Here is a 21548-nt window from a genome sequence, read left to right as displayed (position 1 = left end):
CATCAACGCAAAGATGCCTTTTGGGCATCATGGGATGTGTTTGAGTAGATTCACAGCTTGGCTCACTGCATGACGGAGGCTGAAACCGAGGAGATTGGATTTTAGGTACAAACTACAAGTAAAAGCTTTTAAAGTGTCTGCAACACTACAAATACAAAGTCATTTTAACATGTATTACGCAAGTATGGGAGGGATTGTACTGTTAAAACTCTACTATTCAGTTAAAATTATATTAACTTTAATATTAACTTCTAGGCATGTTTACATTATTTGCAACTCTGTTGGATTTCTGGCAAGAAGAAAAGCTTGCTAGTCTTTGATGGGGTCAACAAAGTTTTATGGTCACACAACATGCTAAGTGTCCTTCAGCGTCACACATCCACTGTGGGAACACCTGGCTTCAAATGGACACAAAGGGCATCTGGCCTTGACGCAGAATGACAGGCAGCAGATAGGTTATCAGACTATCAAGATGATTAATGCTGTATCGATTAAATCAGTCGTTTCCTCATGAATTAAACCCAACAGCTGGAAAAGTAAGGCGTAACTTGACAAAAGCTTTCTTAACTTTTTATGTCAATGTTAAAATTATTTATCACAAATCCAAAACTTTCCTGCGTTGCATGTCCCATAATATCTGACCCATTCGAAGATGACATAAAAGATTACATAGAAGTGAAAATAAACTTTTAAGGCTCAGAAACAGAGCGGTGGCTTCTGCTAGAATCAAAACAGAAAATAGAAATAACACAAGGACATTTATGAAAGAGCTTATATAGATAAATACATATATAAAACAGTATGATGAACTGTTAATGGGCCACACAAGTACAATACCAAGAAGTTTTTATTTTTTTAAATTTATAAAACTGATTTCTCTTCCGCTAACACATGCAATTTTTTTATATACAGCAGAGTCAAGGAAAATGAACTATTGACTCATACACTTTCTGCCCATTTACTGCGTTTTCAGCAAGCTCTGCTTTATGTTTATCTTAGCTTTACATCTACATACTCGACAAACAATACCTTTGTAATTATGAGTTACTTATCTTGAGCAAGGTCGACTATAAAGTACAAAGAAGAATTTAGTTTTTCTGATAAACATGCTCATGACAATGAACCGAGGAACAACTGTGTTTAAACAATAGTGTGTTTTAACAATTGGATTACATTCCATAGTTCTTCTCTATTTCTTGTTTTCAGCCTAAAAATAGCATGTTTTGTGGGTCACTTTCTGGTATTTTTGGGGTTTTCTCTGACTTTTCAATAGCGGTTCCTCGTGAAGACTTTCTGCAGAAGTTAGGCTTACGTCAACATTACAAATAAAGTGACACAAAGTTGCAAATCTGTATGCCAATTAATCATGATTGGACTTCTTATGTCTTGTTCGTCCCATGATAAGGAGTAAAAATGTGACTAACACAGCAAAGAAAAATGTAGGAGATGAAGGATCCTGCACAAAATGACACTCTGCAGCCCCAGCAGTGCCTGTATGAAATTTCCTTGCTGTGGATATTAAAAAACGCCAGTTCTCCACCCGCAGCAAATAAGTTCTCTCTGATTCCCGCTGTATTTGCAGAGTAAATTATTTCTCTTCTTCGTCTGTAAAAACTTGTCTTTTAAGTCCATTATTTCCCTATTTTCCATAAGCAAAGTCTGCCTGATACAATCTTTTAATTAAGATTTCACAAGTTACTTTCCTCCAGCGCAAAAAACGTTTCTTTTAGTGTTGCAGTCCCGCTCCCAAGGACAAAATCAAACATCGTTGTGTAGCTTGGCAGATCCCTCATCTCGCAGATCGCATCTGTAGAGAGGGCGGCTTTTCTTATTTACAATGCGTTATGTAGCTGGATGTTATGTTAAACAGAAAATGTATGGAGGATTTATATAACTCTCTAACTCAGGATCATGATTACAAGCATAGTGATGAAGCTATCGCTAACATTTCAAGTTTTGCTACAAATTCTCAATTGGAGTTAGATCTGGACTTTCTAACATAAAAAAATGCTTTGATATAAACTTTTATGCTACATATTTAGAATAATTTTCTCTAGTAATTATGCACTACATTGTGTTATCTATTGTATAAAGTCCCAATACAAATACATTGAAGCTCAATATTACATAAATTCAAAAAAATCAAAACCGAAGGATTTCCTTAAAGACACATTCTTTCTGTCACAGAATTAATTTGAAGTTTATATCTAAACTCATAACTTCCCAGCACAAATAAAATGCGTCCAAATGTAATTTTGTGCCCAGCAGAACGTATTATAATTGCAAAACACAAACTCAGTTTCCAGAGAGATTTATTCCTCCGTGCAACTGCAAGACTACATTTTTACGAAGAGAAAATTGAGATTTTGACAGTGAAGAAGTTTTGCTATTCCTCATTTTAATCCACTGCCGAGCCCACCTGAATCTTTACAAGGTTCTTTTTACAAGAAAGAATTTATAGTTTGGAAAAGTTAACACTAATTAATTAGGAGAAGATACATGACAGCGCGCAATAAAACACCAAGCTGACATCCAGCTGATTGGGGAAGAAAAACCTTAAGTGTTTCCTTCATTCAACATTTTTCTTGGGGCCATTTAAGCTTTGATTGCAGCAATCCATCGACCACTTATGCGTTAGTGACCAATGCATAAAATTCATGTCGAGCCTCAGGGCACGTTTAACTGTAGTGATGCAATAGTTGCGAGATGTACATGAGCGATATTGGTATAATAGCCCGAGCAGAGATCAGAGTAACGATCTGCAGGCCGGCCCGAGCAAATCTTGGGAACATTAAATGTAGCACAGCTTCTGTGCATGATTCATCACACCTGCCTACGACATGCCTGAGAGAAAACACTGCTTAAAAACTTGCATACATAATGAAATGCGAGCTCTCAGATTGGAACAAAGCGACAAAAGAATCCACCGGTGCATAAAAGAGAGAGGAGGTCGGTTTATTAGAGGAGCCGTGACATTATTTTCAGAGAAGCAACCAAAACCTTCTTGTCCCGGTGTAACCTATTGAGCCTCGACTGATTCAGGACAACTCATTATTCGGTTTTTAACAGAGAGCCTGATAAATATGCAGCTGCCTTGAGCACCTAAATGCTGCACACCGAGTTCTTATCAAATAATATCCTCACAGCTTTGTGAAATATGACTAATGCGGCCGACTGGTTCCTGATAATCTATGCAGTGTTAGTTAGCCGAGCACTTGGCACCTATCACATTCTCCGATCTCCGTCCTTGGTGTGTTTATTTAGTTTACTGGACTTTAGCACAAGATAATTGCAAGACACTAGTCAGCAAGGGTGGGAGTAAAATGGAAAGATTCAGCTCAGGTTGTTAGGCAGCTCTGAGTTTAAACAAATTTTTTATACAGGATTGTTTAACATCTGCAGGAAGTCAGCATGCTATCTTGTGGCATATCTCCCGTGATGTAAAAAGGACAAAACATGTACATCTCGCAACTATTGCATCACTATAGTTAAACGTGCCCTGAGGCTCGACCCCTGCTACAATGGGGTTCCTGGTTACGTTTTTAAGGTGGAACTGTGATCTGAAAGTGACTATGGATTAATTATTTAACACTAGAGTGAAATGTCAGCAAGTGAAAGAGCTGAGAGTGAGTTTTTTTTCCTCGTAGTTGAAACCAAACTTGACATTGAATAGCAAACACGTAAACCACAAGAGGGAGAAAAAAAAATGTCTCCACATACGTCCTGCACAGCACATATCTGTTTCCTGTGTGCAGAATAACTGCGTCTCAACATTTGAAAACTTTAATTACTCCTGATTCTGGTGAAGCATGCTACTCTACAACATTGTCCTTCCACACGTCCAGCCAACCAGTTCAACCCCTGCTACAAGCTGCTAAGTGCTCCTTTGTGTAAGTCAGTAACCTCCTACGCCCTCAACACACAGACCCAACACCAACACCATCCACTTTTTCTTAAAATAAAGAAACAGACTCCTAAGTTGTCAACAATCAATTATATGCCCCGACTTCCCATTTGTTTCTTCCAACAACTGAACGGACCGCCTAAAACTGGCCAGCAGTTAATAAAACCTGTCTGTTTGCTTTTAGCTCTATTTCAACCTCCTCCCCAGCTTGCTGCCAGTGGCCTGTTTAATTTCCTGCTTGGTGCCATTTGTGCACTCTGGCCCCCTATTGCTGAGCGATGCCATGACGGTCGCCCCTCCGCTGCTTCCCCTTCTTCCTTCCTCTCAACACTTTTGCCAGTGGCCCCGCAAACCTCCGGAGGCAGGCGGTGCCAAGCGTTCCAGCTGTTTAAACAGGTCAGTGGTTGGTGCCAGCTGCCGCGAAGGGGAGCGCTGCCATTGTTGTGCCCTATATTGCTGGTTTGTGCAAACTGTGATGATTCCATTGTCTCTGCAGAACAAGGAGCGGGGATTAAAGGTACTGAGCTTCTTTTTTTTTTTTTTAATTGAAGCTAGTGAACATTTTAACAGTGAAGGGCTGTAGGACATCTAAACTATGCATTTCTTGAACCTGCTTATTAATCAAAATGAAAGATATTTCACAGAAGAACAGTCTCACTATAAAATATTAAAGGTTATTGATCAGTTTAGTTTAAGTTCCTGCAATTACATCATCATTTATGTCAAAACATATACTTTATAAAACTTCTTTATGCAAAAAAACAACATTCAAAACTCAACATTCAAGTTGATGGCCATTACAAGAATCATGTTACAGTCTTATCACAGAAAAAAAATATTATTTGTGTCTTTACAACAGCAAAAAAGAACAAGTAACCGAACCAATAACATGCAATTTGTAGAAAACCGCTTAATGCCAAAGAAAAATATTTTTCATCCCATATTTCTGTCTTTTTAGATTACCTTCCCATAACGCATAGAAGACGTTCTGCAGAAAACATGTTACCCAGTAGAATTATGCATCAGCCTCCCAGACCAATTAGTATAGAATAGTGCAGCATAAATTTTACAGGAACAAAAAAACAAACCAYGTTTTCCTCATAATGAGAACATCCTTCCTTGTTATTGTGTCATACTGTCTTGTTAGAAAAGGAAGAATATTTAACAGTTAATATTTCTGTTGTTTTAGTATAAGTCATCTTGTTAGTTCAAACTTTGTGTTTTTTCTTACAATGACAAATATGTGTTCTAGTTCAGCGGCTGCATTTTAGCTCTGAAACATTCTAATTGAGACAGATTCAGTGTTTGTTGTATTTAGAAAGATTATTCTAATTGCTGTATACTTGCCAGGTCGCCTCAGACTGTACAAAAAACTAGTACTATTCTAAATATGTCTTACTGTAAGACCTCTTGGATTTTTTGTATTTACACATTTGTAATTCCAAATAATTTGGGGGAAGCCTGCGTACATTGCTAGTTGTTAAGGACTTGTGATCTTTATCTATCTATACTTTAAATAATCAAATAATTAAAAAAAAAAGTAATTTGAAATATTTAAATTGTGTTCCATGAAAAAGCTCCCTCTGGCAGAGCTCCAGCATATTAAATCTAAATGCATAAATATGAAAAATCGCTTTGTGTCAAAAGGGCCATCATGTCAGACCCAGACTGAACAAATTTACAAATCTAAAGTTGTGAATCAAGCACATTAACCTCCTGACTCTAACGCTGATTACATTCCAGCCAGAGGCAACTTTAAACTTTATTGTTTTGACCTTGTTACATTATGCCACTTATCATGATGAAGAATAGGTGTGATTAACAGGAGTTAAAACTAATATTTGTTTTACACACTACTTTTCTATATAGAAAATGTATTTTACCTCCAATTAAAATCTCAGTGGAGTTTAGCAAGCAACAGTTTTAAAACTGTGATCAAAGGACAGAAAAAGGTTTTTTTTCTGGCATGCTTTCCAAACAATCGCCGGGCATGTAGAAAGGGTCTAATGGTTGCTATGGAGATGCAACTCTTTCCTGCAGTTTTCTGACAGTGAGCTCATAAGATTGCTTGCCTCCTTACCATCCTCCTCGCTGTGCTTGGTGGAAAGATAAACCTGGGTCATCATACAGCCTTGCGTATCACAGTTCTGGTTGTTTTATTTAATTTTTTTCCCCTTTACTATTATGACTGTAGATTATGTCTATATATTCAAATTGTACTGTATTCAGTCAATAGATATTAAAAGCAGCTAAAATAAATTGGTTTCCCTATTCAAATAGAGGTTTATCAGTTTAAAAGAGAACATTAGATAATGTTCATGGCCATTATGTCCACTTTGGGCCACTCGCTGTATTTGTGCAAAAGCAAGTTCATCATTCATCCAGATGATAAAAGCTCAAACACAAGGAGACAGATGAATCAACACACATTTAAATCCCACCAAAGGGGGCACTTAGCACTGATGATAAGTCTGCCCCTGATGGCAATGCCAGAGATAGTTCAGTGAAATTACAATTCTAATTTAGACATGCTCCATTTCTGTCACACACAGTTGAGATGTATTAAATACAGCACAAATGGTTGTGCATGCCAGATACGAACTAAAAGCATGTTATTATTATTTTTTTTTACGCAGGTCTCCTGATTGATTACAACGGCGTGGACATCGGATTCAGCTGAATGACCAACACTCCTCCCACTCGCGACTCTGAGCCACTCCTTCACGTTCCAAAGTGAACTTAATTTATAGACTTGTCCAGATGATCAAGCAGTGTGTGAGTGAGGCCTTGGCTGTGCTGACCTGTGTGATGAGGCTCACTGCTGTGCACAGCGGACAGTGACACAGGCAGGAGCAATCACCACATTGAGGCTCGAGTGTGTATGAGTGTTTTCAATTTGCTCCAAATCTGACTGGGCATCTCTTTTTTTTTTTATTCCCAGCTAACGTTAATCATGACAAGCTCAGTTCTTCAGCCTCAAATTCGGCTTTCACCACCATCGATATGCAGCCTGCTGATTCCATCCGGCCCACACATACGTGATAATGATAAGTCATGGTAGGCGGTAATGGCAGTTTCAGTCTGGGTGCAGGATTTTAATTGGCTACTTTAACTGTCAGAGAAAGCAGGAGCCTTGATTGAGCCTTTGATTTGGCCAGAGTGGCACACCGAGAGCCTTAATTGGCCTGTGGACCAAACACCAGGAAAACACATTAGTTGAAGTGCTCAAGCATGAGCCCTCAGAATTTATTACAAGGGTTCAGATAGCTGAAATGTCAAATTCAAAATGTCATTAAACTTTAAAATAAATTAGGAAGTAAAAACGCTGAGAGACTCTTTGGTGTAAAGTCTTTTGTTTTAAAAACTACTCACTCGAGATCGAGCGGGTCATAAACAAAACTACTTTTTTTTTTTTTGCAGTTTTTCTATAAATTATTATCTAATCAAAATAAAGTATTTATCATCCCAAAAACAAGATCTCATCTCATCTCATCTAAGTAACTATTTAAGATGACAAAAGCAGACTACTGGTTTTATTATTTTATGGGAGTGGCAAACATGCATGGAAACATTCAAAAACAGCATGAAAGAGTAGTAGTAGCTTGGTGTTGCCGTTCCTGGTCGTCTCCATCTGGCACAAGCAAATCAGGTTGAAATAGTTCCAACTCAAATAGCTCAGAATCTATCTGAAAATCTGTCAAGAACCTCTCCACCGCCATAGTGTTGACTAATACCAGCAAATCATCTGGATTCTGGTGCCACTTGTAAGAATTAGCCTTTTTTTTGAAAATCTGTACCTCATTACCCTGCTGTCTTATTCTGTTGATACACAACAAAATGAAATAAATCCCCACTGTTTCATATCTTTCAGACAGATCAATATGAAAAGTGGTGAACAGGTTTCAACAATTTCAATAAAGGTTTGTTTTAGTAAGCTAAATAATACAAATGTTCAGATAAGCAGACCACAGAAGAACATAAAACTTAGTAACAGACGTATCTAACTTGCAGGAAAAACAACAAGATAAAGAACGACCATCTTGGACACACAGAAGCAGAGCGAAAACAGAGCTTCCCCCTCTGCCTCTGTTCTTAGGTTGCAGCCATTACCTGTGTGAGGCCAATAAACAACAGATTTCATCTCGGCTGAAAATTTCCTTCCTCCCTGCTTGTCAGGTTACTACTGGGATAAATGGGGAACGTGGCGCATATGGCTTGTATGGACTATATTTGTAGGGTCGTAGAGCTCCCATCTAAGTGCACAGTGAGTAGCACAAATCATCCTCTAATTATAACTTTTGAGGCTTACATAAATCATTGGGGGGCAATTTCAAGGTGATGGCTCTTCAGTTTACCGAAAATGGCTCTGGGGAACTGTCACCATCATCAACCATCCACCTAACATAATTTTCTTCTTTCATTTTAATCTTGTCTTCTTCAGTTTTTTTTTTCCTTGAGAAACGTTGTACTGTCCCACAGATAAGTAAAAGCCTGGCAACGCTACAAATATGCCCCAAGTCACTATTGTGTGACCAGCCTCTTTCTTTTAAACTTCAGCATAAGCCTGCTTCAGTGCCATTAAAATAACTTGTCATGACAGTGTGGCCTGGGAGCACTGCAATCAATTTCTATTACATCAAGGCCCAACTGGGCATTGCTACTGAACTAAGCGCTGGTAAGCAATCTCCCTGGCCGAGGGTGGTTTGTGTGATGGTGGCGTATCTTTATGTGTGAGTGAGCAGTATAAGGAGTGTGTGTTGGCTTGTAAATGAGCAAGAACTGCAAGAGGTTTTACTTTTCTCTGCACAAGTGTGCAGTCTTATCAGCACAGGGAATGAAACTAAAAATAATGCTTTTAAGTTCTGCGTCGATAGGGATTAAAGTGCTGGGAAAAGAATTAGCCCCCCATATAGATTTCTACTGTTTCGCTTTTGTGTCACATTTAAAGGCGTTAGATCATCAAAGATAACCAAAGAAAATGTAAAAAAAAAACGAAAAAAAACAACACAATTTCCAAAGGATGTAATTTATCAAGTGAAGAAAAAGACCATGCAGACCAATCGCATGTGGGAAAACTATTAAATTGTAAGTTCATTTTGAATGAATAACTTTTCTTTATCCGCTGCTACATGTCTGTCCAACTACTGTCTGTTCATGATTGAACAATCAGAAAGAATGTGGGCCAGAAATATCATCCACAGAGTTCCAAATTGAAAATCACAAAGAACCAAAAAGAACCCAAATAACTACCTTCTATTTCACAAAAACTGCATCTTAATGATCCTCAAGGCCTTTTAAATAGTATTCTGTTGGCTAAGAGAATTTTTCCTGAAATGCATCTGTAAGTCTGTTGTGGCGAGTGTCATCTCTTCTTCCATCATCTGTTGGGGTAGCAGCATCAGAGTTAGGGATGTAAAAAGGTAAATAGTCTGATGAAGAAGTCTGGTTCAGTTCTGGGACAAATGTGGTGCAACAGAGGATGGTTTATAAGATCAAGAAAAGTGCAGATAACTCAGCATCCTCTTCATGAGACTGTTTAACAACAACAGTGTCTTCAGTCAGAGGCTTCTTCAGAACCACAGTAATACAGATCATGATCCGTCCCATCCACAGTCATCAGCAACTACAAAAACTCAGAGTATAAGCAACATTTAATCTCCCTCTGTGATTAATAAAGCATTTTTTTGTTGAATTAAAATGAGAGCGTTTTACATCCAAGTAGATAAAAAATGCTTGATGGCAAATAATGTTTTTCAAGGACGGCAAAAGTTATTAGGTTTTGGGGAAAATCCTTGTTGCACATAAAGTCAGGCTGTGGATAATCTGAAACATGAATACGTGGGGGGAAAAAAAGCTAATTTTCGACAATATATACGATTTATAAATTATGTCAAACCAATTTATTGCTCTGAACACTTCAATGGAGAATAACTTTTTGCAGTACTTTATTCTACAACAGCAGCCTGATTTCCCATCTTAAAATCACATGTGATTATCACCAAATAAACAATTTGCACTCATCTTCCTGGACTCAACTCTCCCTGAACTGATTTAAAATGCACCTTCTGTAAAAGACCAATCTGCAACTAATTAAAATCAAAGTAATTTATGCCAGAAAATGGATTTCTGCTCACTATAAATTATGCAAGAGCCTGATCTGCTGTTCCTTCCTTATCTCCCTATTGGGATCAGTGGACTGACATGTGGCTGAAGTGTCCTTGATGGGGCGTTTCTACTAGCCAAGATGGAAGTACAAGCACAAGCAGAGAAGAGCCTCTCCAAAGTAAAATACATACACTAATGGCTTAGAGGGAAGCAATTAATCTTAAACCACTTTAAATCCACCAACAACAGAAGAGACATTGAGAATGATGAACACACCCCATCAAGTAAGCACTTCTGCTTCAGTCCATATGCTGGCTGATTCTTCAGATTGTTTTTATCTCCATTTAATGCTGTAAATCTTCATCATGAAGATTTTTTTTATTATTCCCTGCATATGACTCTGATCTCTTGTTTCTTGCCATTGGTGTAGGATTACATTAACATTAGTTCAGAGCTGCGTTTCACATCTCAACAGCTATGCCACTAAGTAAGTGCTAATTAGTCAAGTGAAGGCATTAATTATCTAACATGCCATCTTAATTTGCAATCCCAGATGTAAGGGGTGTCAGAGGAGCATTTGTAAGCACAGTTAGCTAATTGATACATATTTGACAAAATGTGTGATGGAAGATTGTTGCAAAGGTGGCACCAAGTTTAGAAATTCAATACTACAGTGTTAATTTCTTGTCGCTTCTTTTTTTATCCAAGAAAGGAGATTCCTAATTTTTGTTCATCACAAACTTGCTTCTAAATATGCTCTGCTGAGGATTGTTACTCTTTGTTGGTACTTACGGCACTTTACAGTCACTTGGTGCAGTGTGTTTGTGTGCGTGCCACATACACTCACTGGTAGACTTTTTAATTGCTTCAGCAGCAATTTGTTGCATTTAGGCATCTACACATGGTAAGGAGGACTCACTGAAATTCAAAATAAGCTTTAGAAAGGGCAAGAAAGCAGATTCAAGTAAATTTAAAAGTGTCAGGGCGTTTGGTTTAAGAAGATTTGAAAAACATGCAGATATGGTGGAGTTTTCATGAAAAGTCATCTCTAAGATTTTGAAGAGAATTTCTTCTGGTCTGCCCAGAAGAAAAAGGCAGACCACTAACTAAACTGATAGTCAGCTCAGTTAACTAATTGAGTTAACTAACAAAAAAACCCCAGATGTATCGCTAGGATTTTGGGCTTGAATGAGATATCCAAATTAGTGTGTTTTGCTAACCTGCAATGAAAACACTTTTTTCGCATCACACGTGTCATGTGACGCACAACCGGATGTTATACTGCTGGAAAAGATGAAGACGGCGATGGGAAGTACTAGGAGCTTGATGGCGTCGCATGTTTAATAACTTAAACTTATTCATGTTTGATTTTAATTGCATTTCTTATTTAATGGAAACACTGACATTGCAAAATTGTGTTTTCTCAAGATTAGCAGAATATCAACAAAGCTTTATGCACATTTGTGATGGAAGCGTATCTATAGTTAGTGGAAAAAATATCACCTGTATCTGAGGGAGTAGGACATTTAATTAACTATATCCATGAAAAAGCTTTCAACTGATAATAATTGGAAGCAGTGTCCTTTTGACACGCATGTACAAAGATTATTGTAAAGCTTCCCTTTCTATTCTTTAAGGATTCTTTTCAATAGTAAGAAGCAGAAAAAAAACCTATGCTTTATCTAGCATCTGTTCAGTCATCATCATCTCTCTTAATTGGTTTCACCTGGTTGTTGAATGCACTGTCTCCAGGGCAACACTTCCAGACAATTCCTACTTAAAACAAGGTTCAGCGTTTTAAAGAGAGGCTGCTTCAGATTTTTTTTTTTTTTTTACAGATAAATTTGCCATACTTTCATAGAGGCAACACAATCAGAAGGAAACAAGCAGACGATCCAGCTGGTATACAGCTGCCTTTGTTTTTACGTCCCGTCTAAACTGCATTATTGTCACATGTTGCTGGAGCTTTTACTGTCCATAGACATTTTGTCCTCTTAGTATAAAGCAGCTTATGCAATTAAGGTAGGTTTACATGCTAAACACTGTGACTAATAAAATATTAACAAATAACATCCATTATCAACCATCCAAGTGCCATCCTGAGATATCAGATGATGGAAATGATGGAAATGCAAATGGTAGGAAAAAGAGACATACATGCTGTTTTTTTTTTTTTTTTTTTTTTTTAGTTTGTATATCCCAGACAGTAAACTCAATGCAACCTCTAGTAAACGTTTGTTAGCATTTTGCCAAGAGAGAGCGCCGTACACAAAAACAGTCCAATCTCATCCGACACACAGATGCTGATCAAAGTCATCTGACTTTGTGGAAGCTGTCCAAGTACAAACAAATTCCCTCTTTTACAAAAATTCCCATGGGGTTCACTTACAGGGAAAACTGGGCAAACAGCATGTCAGTTACCCGTCTTCGTCTTGAAAAAAACAAAAAAAAGCAAACAAGGCAAACCTGGAGGGAGGCTGAAGGGAAAAGAAGGTGGACACGTCTTATGGATCTCTACACCAAATCATAATTTCTTTTTATGAATTAAATATAAAGTAGTTATGCATAAGCTCCCTTTGGGTACAAATAATAAAACGTATTTGCCCGCCATGCAGTAAAACAACAAAATTACACTCTGAAGCAGTGATTTACAGTATCCAAGAAACCCCTCCGGGCTTTGAACGTCGAGCTCTGCACATGCTTCACACTTGGATATTTTCTCTCTTGCTTCACCTCCTTCCTCCCCAGCTGTAGGCTATGCCAACGTCTCATTTGTGCTGCTCCTTTGATGGCACAAGCAGGTGGAAACCTACCAGGATGCTGAGTGTGCAGCACGATATACAGACAGCGCTACCGCTGCTGAACTGATTCGAACATAGAGGTGAGTCACCACCCCGAAAAAAATGATGCTGCGGGAGCACAAACACTGGCTGCCAAACAACAGGGGGGCGGGGGGGAAGAGTGAAATAAGAGGGTTACATCAAACAGCTGGACACAGCGGAGAGTCAAAGCACTGAGAGAAAGAAACAGCTGCTTGTGTTGCCGGGACGGCATGAATCTCCACTGGTAATACCAAATAACCATGCAAGTGTTATAAAACACAATGAAGACAGAGATAAGCTTAATTTAATTGATGTAGGACCTGATGATCCATCTACTGTCTAAAACACGCAGTGCTCTGAAAAAGTATTTGAACACTTACACGTTTCTTCTGTTTTTGAGTTCGTTGTGACACTTACTGCAAAAGTTTTAGATCGCCAAAGCAATTTTATCTTGAGTAAATATAAAAATCAATTTTAAGAGAGATTATTTCAGTTATTCATTTAACTTTTGAATGTTCAAAAAACATTCAAAAGTTAATGTTTTTTGAATGATGAATGTAATTAAACAAGTTATTTGACGTGTTTAATTTCACTTGGCGCATCTGTCTCTGATTACCAAACTCAAGACTTTTGAAAATTGTTTTGCAGCTGGACAAAAGTGGAATATTTTGAGGGTGTTTGTCATATTACATCTGGCATAAAGCCAACATAGCATTAAAAAAAGTAATATCAGTCAAACATGGTGGCGATAGCGTAGTGGTTTGACTTCACAAACAGCCAAATCACAGCAACATCTTCACCTCAGATGCCTAAAATGACTAAAGCAAAAGTTTTTGAGTGGCCTAGTGAAAGTCTAGATATAAATCCTATAGAAAAACTATTTACAACATTTACTGCCGTTGCCAACTGTAGCACAACTAATTGTAAAAAGTCATGCTAGCTTTTATTCTTACGAAATGAAAGCAAGTTTGTTTGATCATCAGAAACATTTAATTGTGACAAAAGGTGAATTATTTACCATGGCAAATTCTTTTTCACTGCACTTTACTGCAAACAGAATAAAAATATTTTTGACACAATTACAGCTAAATAAGCTCCACTTTTATCCGCTGCTGCTACTGTCAGACAAAACAAGAGCACATCTCCTGGGGCTTCTGCTAATCTAAATATCTAATCCCTAATGAAAATAAGCACTCTTGTATACGAGAATCTTAAAAATTAATGCTGCGTGTGAAAAAGTGAGAGGGGTTGGGGAAAGTTAATGATCTTCCAAGGGAGTGGGAACATTTCACTGATCACCCTGAAAGCAAATTTCAGATTTTTCCTGCTAATTAAAGCCGCATATAAAAAAAGTCTAAAAATATGCCAACCTCATAAAAACAAAACCAAAAATACAATTCGCAACAGAATAAAGTGATTAATTTTCTCTTTATTGGAGCCAATTATTTCACAAACACCAATTTAATTGTGACATGTGGTATGGTGTAGAAGAGCAACGCTATGAAACTAAACTGAGTTAAAAAACTAATTAAAGGTGATACTTGAGCTATGTTTAGTTATTTAAAAAAAATTCTTAAGATAATGCAAATGCCTAAAGTTATTGTTTTAATATAATTTGTTTTATTTTTCTGCCGTAATGTCTCCAGGTGTTGGCCAAAGAAAGTTGAAATATGTTTTTATTTTCCTTTGATTCCCAAAGTTAGATCTCACAAATTCTTCTATACCTTTAAAACCTCCAGTTAAACCTTAGATGGCATAAATGATTTTTTTAACACATTTAACTTCATAACCCACATGCTTTAACAAGAAGGCCTTCAATTTGGTGCAATGATTTACAATACAATTTAGTGGGCATCAGTAGAAGAAGAAAAATGAAAAAGCCCAGCACAGCCCGAGGCTTTTTGATATTGGCTGTGAAAGAAAAGCCTCATTTTCTGCATCTCAGCTCTATTTTGTTTGAACTGAGATCTGAGTGTGTGGTTATGGTGGAATATGTTGAAACATGAGCAGGGATGGAAATATCTGGACATAAATATTACTAAAACTGTGGTTTCCACGGATGAAATCAACATAACTACTCACATTTCAGCTGGAGAGATTATAATAATACAATATTTCACAAAAAAATTATATAACAGGCTTAAGGTATTTACTAAAAATTTTATTCCAGCCATTTTTAAATGCGTTTAACAAATCTAAGCAAATTTTAACAAACTGTGAGTAATGATTTTATTCAAAAATCATTAGCAAAGCAAATCACGTATGTCTTAACTCAGTTCTATAGCCTATTGACACTATTGTGAATAATTATCACCTTGCAGTAAATGCCATTAATACATTGATTGTGACCATTTATATGCATTCAAAATCTACAAAATCAGATCCATTCATTAGTTATTATTTTAAAAGACAAAGTTCATTTAGCACAAGCCTCACCTTCTGATGCAAACAAGCAAGTTATGCTCCAAAACAAGAGAATAGATGATACCAGGAACAGCATATGGGCATGTTTTCAGTAACACTCCTTGTTTGTTAATGGAAAGAAGCTCCACTGCCATTTTAATACATTGGCACAAGAACAGTTTCTCCTTTTATGCCTGATATTAACATCTGTGACCTGTGTCTGACCACCTAATAGGGAAATGTAATTACAACAAATTCTAATCATCTCAGTGCATCGTAAAAAACGTTTATATATTTAAATTAGAGAAGCACAGTTGCCAACCTGCTTGGAAGCTATGAAAATTTGTTCTTGTTAAGCTTTATTGCTCAGTTGACAAGTCATCTGTGACCAAAATACATTTTTCCATTTTAAAAATCAACATGAATTGATCTCTAATAACAGTTTTACAGCAATGCGAAAAATATCCAAATTAATGTTGTTTCCTATTGGATACATTTAAATGTTTCAGATCACACAAATCAAATTTTAAATTAATTTACTTTAATCTTTTAATAAGTGAAATATTTCCACATAAAGCAGATAAGAGTCAGTCAGGTCAGATGGCCGAGCATGAACATGCTCTAACTAAATCACTAAAGAATGCGTGTTGACATCAGGAGGTCACAAGAGGGGCAGACTTGAAAATATTATGCAAAAAAGTGGCTCAGTCAATAGAAACTGGCTTTTAGGATCCAAATTTAAAGTGCTGACTACAAAAGTCATGCATCAACTATTGTTTTAAGCCAAAAAACTGCCAAAGAATTACAGACATCAATGCTAAAGCACAAAGTAAACCACTATTATTTTCTGCTGCATAATTGATTGCTTTCATACTGACACCTGCAAAAAAAAAAAAAGACCCAAAACAGTGTTTTCTTGCAGCCAAGCACACTTCATCGTGTGGCAATTTAAAATAAGAAAAGCAGGTCAACAGCATCAGTCCCAGCTCATTAGCTACAGTGACAGTCTATTCTACAGACTAAAGTTGCTTCTGCTGGGTAGATGTATTCCCTCACTACTCCTTTCTCTACCTGTTTTTAATCTAACAGATCAAATAGGGCACCTCTCATAATGTCAAAAATTTAATTTGAAAAATGTGAATGTGTTTTTTGCAGCGTTGGAGCTCATTATGATTTCAGCATCAAATATAGTGTGGTCATTTGTCCCACTGCAAAGCTTGAAGACGTGTCTGTTGTGGATCAACTGGGCAAATAGCAAAGACCTTCAAAGCTCACAGTTAAGCGAAAAGTAGAGGTTTTGACATGTTTATTTCTCAATGTTACCTCTAAATCAGTGGTTCTTAATCTGGGTTCGATCGAACCCCAGGGGTTCGATGAGTCGGTCTCACGGGTTCCGCGGAGCCTCTGTCGTGGAGGTAAAGACACACTTGTGTAAAGTCGTGATGACGCCCCGCTTTGCTATCGCTTAATGCAGAGGATCACGTTACATTGCTTAGCCAATCAGTGCTGCGGAGGAGCACTGATTRAAGGAGCTCCACTCTCAGCATGGATTTGAACTTGTGTCTTTAATTACTTCAGCAACCTCAGTTTTCACCAAATTCTGCAGCTTTTGGTGTACTTCTAAATCTGCTCCTTAGTCGCATCTTTTCGGGGTTGCTACTGCCTCTAGTGGCGTGGGGGTGGTAACACAACTAATAGAATGACATTACTAAATCAGAATACCGCAAAGTCTTTATTCCATCCATCCATCCATCCATCCATCCATCCATCCATCCATCCATCCATCCATCCATCCATCCATCCATCCATCCATCCATCCATCCATCCATCCNCATCCATCCATCCATCCATCCATCCATCCATCCATCCATCCATCCATCCATCCATCCATCCATCCATCCATCCATCCATCCATCCATCCATCCATTTTCTTGACACCCTTGTCTCTCAGTGGGGTCAGGAGGGGTTCTTTATTATTTATTATTAATTTTTCATTCTCTTAAGCATGTAGAGCTAATTAAATCATCTAAACAAGACCTTAAAGTCTCGATGGCCAAGCTGTTGAAACTGTGGCAAATTTTAAATACCTTGGGTCGTTCCTTTGCTGAAAACACTGACTATATTTTGAAGAACTGTTCTCAGAGACTCTATCTTTAAAGAAGACTTAGTGATCTTGGGGTGACCCAACTAAAGTCTAGTTGGGTCACCCCTATGTCTTGAATTTGGGGGGGAAAAAAAACATTTTTTATTTATCACTACAGAAAGGTACAGTGTATGCGCATATGAAACTGGTGGGTTCGGTACCTCAAAAAAGGTTAAGAACCACTGCTCTAAATGTTTAGGACCATCCTTAGATGGTTAAGTATTTTTATTATAGAAGCCTACAGATGTTGGTGGACAGTCAAAAACTTCTTACAGATCAAGCTAAGGGATGAAGGGATGTATTTCATTTTAGAAACTTCTTCAATATTAAGTATAGTTTTGAAGCATGTGGCAACAGCAGTAAGGAAAGACTAAGTTTTAACAGGAAGGAACCTCTAGTAGCATACGGCTCAGGTTAAGGGCAAATCCAACGTGACCAAGTGGAGCAGACCAGATTTTTAACCAAAATAGAAATAAAAGGCAGAGAAAGAGAGATGCCCCACTTCAATAAAATATTAATATATTAAATATGTTTTTGTCCACACATCATTACCAGAGGTATCAAAGTGCGCTGACAGCGCTGTGTGAATGATTTAGCTTTACAAACCTCTTTTTCCTTTTATTGTGGAGCTTTGAAGTAACATTTGCACTTCCACCGGCTGTTTATTTGAGGGTATCACAGAAATAAATGGCTGACAATTTCCTAAACAACTGAACCCTACAATGCCTCCTGACATGATTAATTGAGAAAATTAAGACAAACTTGGGTGTTTTGCCTGCAGAAGTAAGAACTAATAAAACAAGTCGGAGACATTGATTCAAAATGAAACCAGTGAATTTATCAAAACACGTAACATTGATTGGATTATAGTGGCTTTCTGAAAGTCTTAAGGCCTGCGGACTGATGTGGTGACTGATTAGAGATCAGAAAACGTCTCACGTCGCCTGCCTCGATGGCAAAATCATGCTCTTTTAAAGGCCTTATTTGTCTTGAGTGTGAAGAGGCAGAAGCGGCAGACAGATGTAGAAGCCTGATCAAAACTGATGAGTATTTAGCACAGAGAAAATGTAGAAAAACTGAAAACATCTTCAGTCAAAAGCAAATCAAAAATTTACAGCAAAGCAATTTTTCCAAGCAGAGAAAAAACAACCTGTCAAAAAGAGAATATGCTCCAGCATTTCTTTCCACTGATAAATAATGTCTCTACATCCACTCAGAACAATAAGAACCTCCACTACCTTTGATGCTTTGTAGCAGAACTTTGCATTCTGAATTTAGAGTGTTTATCCATCCATTTTCTATACTACTTAAGGGCCGCTGTAGTCTATCTTTCTAGCAAAGTCATTCTACATCCTAGACAGTTTATCAAAAAAGCTACATAGAGAAAACATTACTTCCACAGTTGGCGAGAGTGTGGGAGAAAACCCACCGAGACAGACGGCTGAAGGATTATTTCTTCTTAAAAATCATAAATGCTGCTTCGACTGCCATGGCACTATCATTAATCATCTTTTGCCGCCTGTTTTGAAATGCTGGATATCTCAAAGGTAGATGGAAAGATTGAGACTGTTCTCCCACGATGGCATTTTGAGGGCGGTGAGAAATGAATCAAGGCCGTCATTGTGGCCCTCTTAAAGGCCCGAGAAAAGTACAATCATACAGCAATTACAGGAAAGCACTTTAAAAACTAAATGAAACAGCAAGAAATACCATAAATCTAAATGTGAATGCATTCATGCTGCATCATTTGTGCATTTTAAGACAAAAGCAACAAAGTTGTCAGTGAGGAAAGACAAAGAACCACGTAGATAAGGTGCCCAGGCTCCAGGGGCCAATAACCATAAGGAGCCCTTGTAATTGTTTTCAGTTGATTTATGAAAATATATATACCTGTTGGCTATCCCTAAGTGTTTTTGACATAAAAAATGTTGCAGGATATTTAGGTCAGCAGCACATTTGTGGGCTGCTGCAGCATTTTCCCTTTTTTTACAGGACTATTTTCATTGGCCCAACACTTAGTTAAATGAGTTTTAGAAAGCTGCTGATTTTCTAACAACACTTCACCTAAAACATGAATAACTTTTGCCATCATTGGATAAAGTGGCTCTGAAATTTGCAATAAGGTGCAAATCATATCTGGGTAAAATCAGTGTCAGAGTGATAAAGCGGTTTGGCACATTATGCTTATCAGACACACACGCAGGCATGACATATGTGGGTCAAATGCACACTTAGAGTATAGGAAGTCTTGCTGATGGTGCATTTATTAGAGAAGTGTTTGACTCACATGTCAGCAACGACCTTAATTGATAATATAACTCTGCCAATGACTCTCTCATAGATGTAAGAACAGGTTACCTCATCATATGCTCCAACCAATCATTGTAATTTGGTTGACACGTCTTTGTATAGCATAAAATACGTCTTCAGTGTGATCATTAATTTTTTTTCTACCTGGGAGCTGTATATGTGGCTGAGCGGTGGAGAGTGACTGTTTTGTAACCAATAAAACAGGCCTGATTCAGAACATGTGCTTAAATAAACTGGCAATGGAGAGAAAATATTTTGTTGTCCTGTCACTTGTAATAAACGTAGTGTGCATCACACTCTTCTGAGGATCTTTGATGAGGAAGGAGTTTACAGCAACGCCTGGCTAACCTTAGCTTGTTTCTATTTCACTCATGAAAACTGTCAGATGTGAATAGAAATTTAAATAACTATATTTATAAATCGGGGGAAACAATCGGCTAAGCAGAAAAAAATAAACACTTAAGGAAAAAAAATGACATCTTTCAAAAACTTCAAACTTCACTTGTAAAAAGCAAAACATTACATTTGTAGAAAAAGATGCATGTAATGAAGTCATCCAAAATGCTTTGCATCAACCTTGGTTGTGACAGAGTCCCTGACAAGCAATCTGTCACCTGCTCCGGATTCAGGCTTAAATATTTCAACAGCCTTCAGGAAAAGTGCTGAAGTGGCTCAGAGTGGATTCTACTGCTGAGCAATTAAAAAAGCTGAGAAGTCAAAAGAGGCTGCGATGTTGACTGAAAGGAATAGAGGCCAAACTATATTTTTTTACAGAGCAAAACAGTTTAAATCAAATCAGAGGAAACAAATTAATGGATTTCACTGCTGCTGCCAGTGTTCAGTCCCGGCTTCAGACAATCTTATGCTTTTGTAATACGCCTCAGTTTGCTGCAGGAATAGTTCAAGGGGGAAAAGATGGAGAAATGTGGGATATTCTCTTACCTGTGACTGATAACTCGGTAGTCCTCCGAACAACAAAGTTCCCAAATGGTATTTCACAGGTGTAATTCCCAATGTCATCTTCTCTCACTTCCTTGATGAACAGAGTGTCCTTCCTTCTCTCTATGGTTTGTCTCCACTGTTTTGGCTTGCAATCCTTTTGTTTGCAAATCAAATGACAGACATAAGTAAAAGTTTCAGTTACTGCGCTGATTTCAGTTGTACTCTTTAAAATGTTTACATCATGACCAGAGTCAAGAGAACATTGATTAATTTGAACAAATTGGAGAATAAAGCAATTAAATTATCTATCAAAATAATAATTAATATCTATGCATTCATGACTTGTTGTTTACTGCTTAATCATTGGCAAAAAAGATATATATATATATAAACATATATATATATATTTATATAAACATCTTCTCACTTTAACTATAGAGGGAATTTAATATATATATATACTTTTTTGTTCTGGGTAGCAAAAACTTCTCCCGGAAGGTAACAGCCTAAATGCAGTAAAAAGTGGATGCTTTTTACTTGCTAGGATAATTTTTGCTTCGTCATCCGAGCTGACATCCAGCAGCTTTCTGGCAGCAGATACGACTTTCCTCTATGTGCTCTTTTGTGTTTCTGCATGCCACAAAACCAGCAGGTAGTACAAAATGTTAAAACCTTCTCCACACAAAAACACTGTGGGCTATCTTCAGCAACAAATGAAGCCAACTTGTTTTTGTTAAAGAATAGTGAGTCTGTCCCTTTTTTTTCTAAATGAGTTCTTTTATTGCTTCCACTTTAACCTGACATCTAAAACCAACCCGAGTTGCTTAAATTCATTAAAGGTCTTTGCAGACTATGCATTGGTGATTGTAATGTCAGATTTTGGGGGTGCAATATTTAGGGGACTAAGAAAATGAGTCTA

General features: G+C 37.5%; 1 protein-coding gene across 2 annotated transcripts in view; it reads right to left on the bottom strand.

Moving 5' to 3' along the window:
* The window catches only part of LOC103475908 (interleukin-1 receptor accessory protein-like 1), a 203299-nt gene that overhangs the window by 89914 nt on the left and 91837 nt on the right, over positions 1 to 21548 (bottom strand). For both annotated transcript variants that reach the window (XM_008427884.2, XM_008427891.2), the window contains exon 5: positions 20630 to 20783. In XM_008427884.2, coding sequence (XP_008426106.1) covers positions 20630 to 20783 — 154 coding nt within the window. The remainder of the gene's footprint in view (positions 1 to 20629; positions 20784 to 21548) is intronic.

This window comes from Poecilia reticulata, linkage group LG2 (genome assembly GCF_000633615.1).
Source record: "Poecilia reticulata strain Guanapo linkage group LG2, Guppy_female_1.0+MT, whole genome shotgun sequence".
Taxonomy (NCBI): Eukaryota; Metazoa; Chordata; class Actinopteri; order Cyprinodontiformes; family Poeciliidae; genus Poecilia; species Poecilia reticulata.
This window is presented reverse-complemented; position numbering and strand designations above follow the sequence as displayed.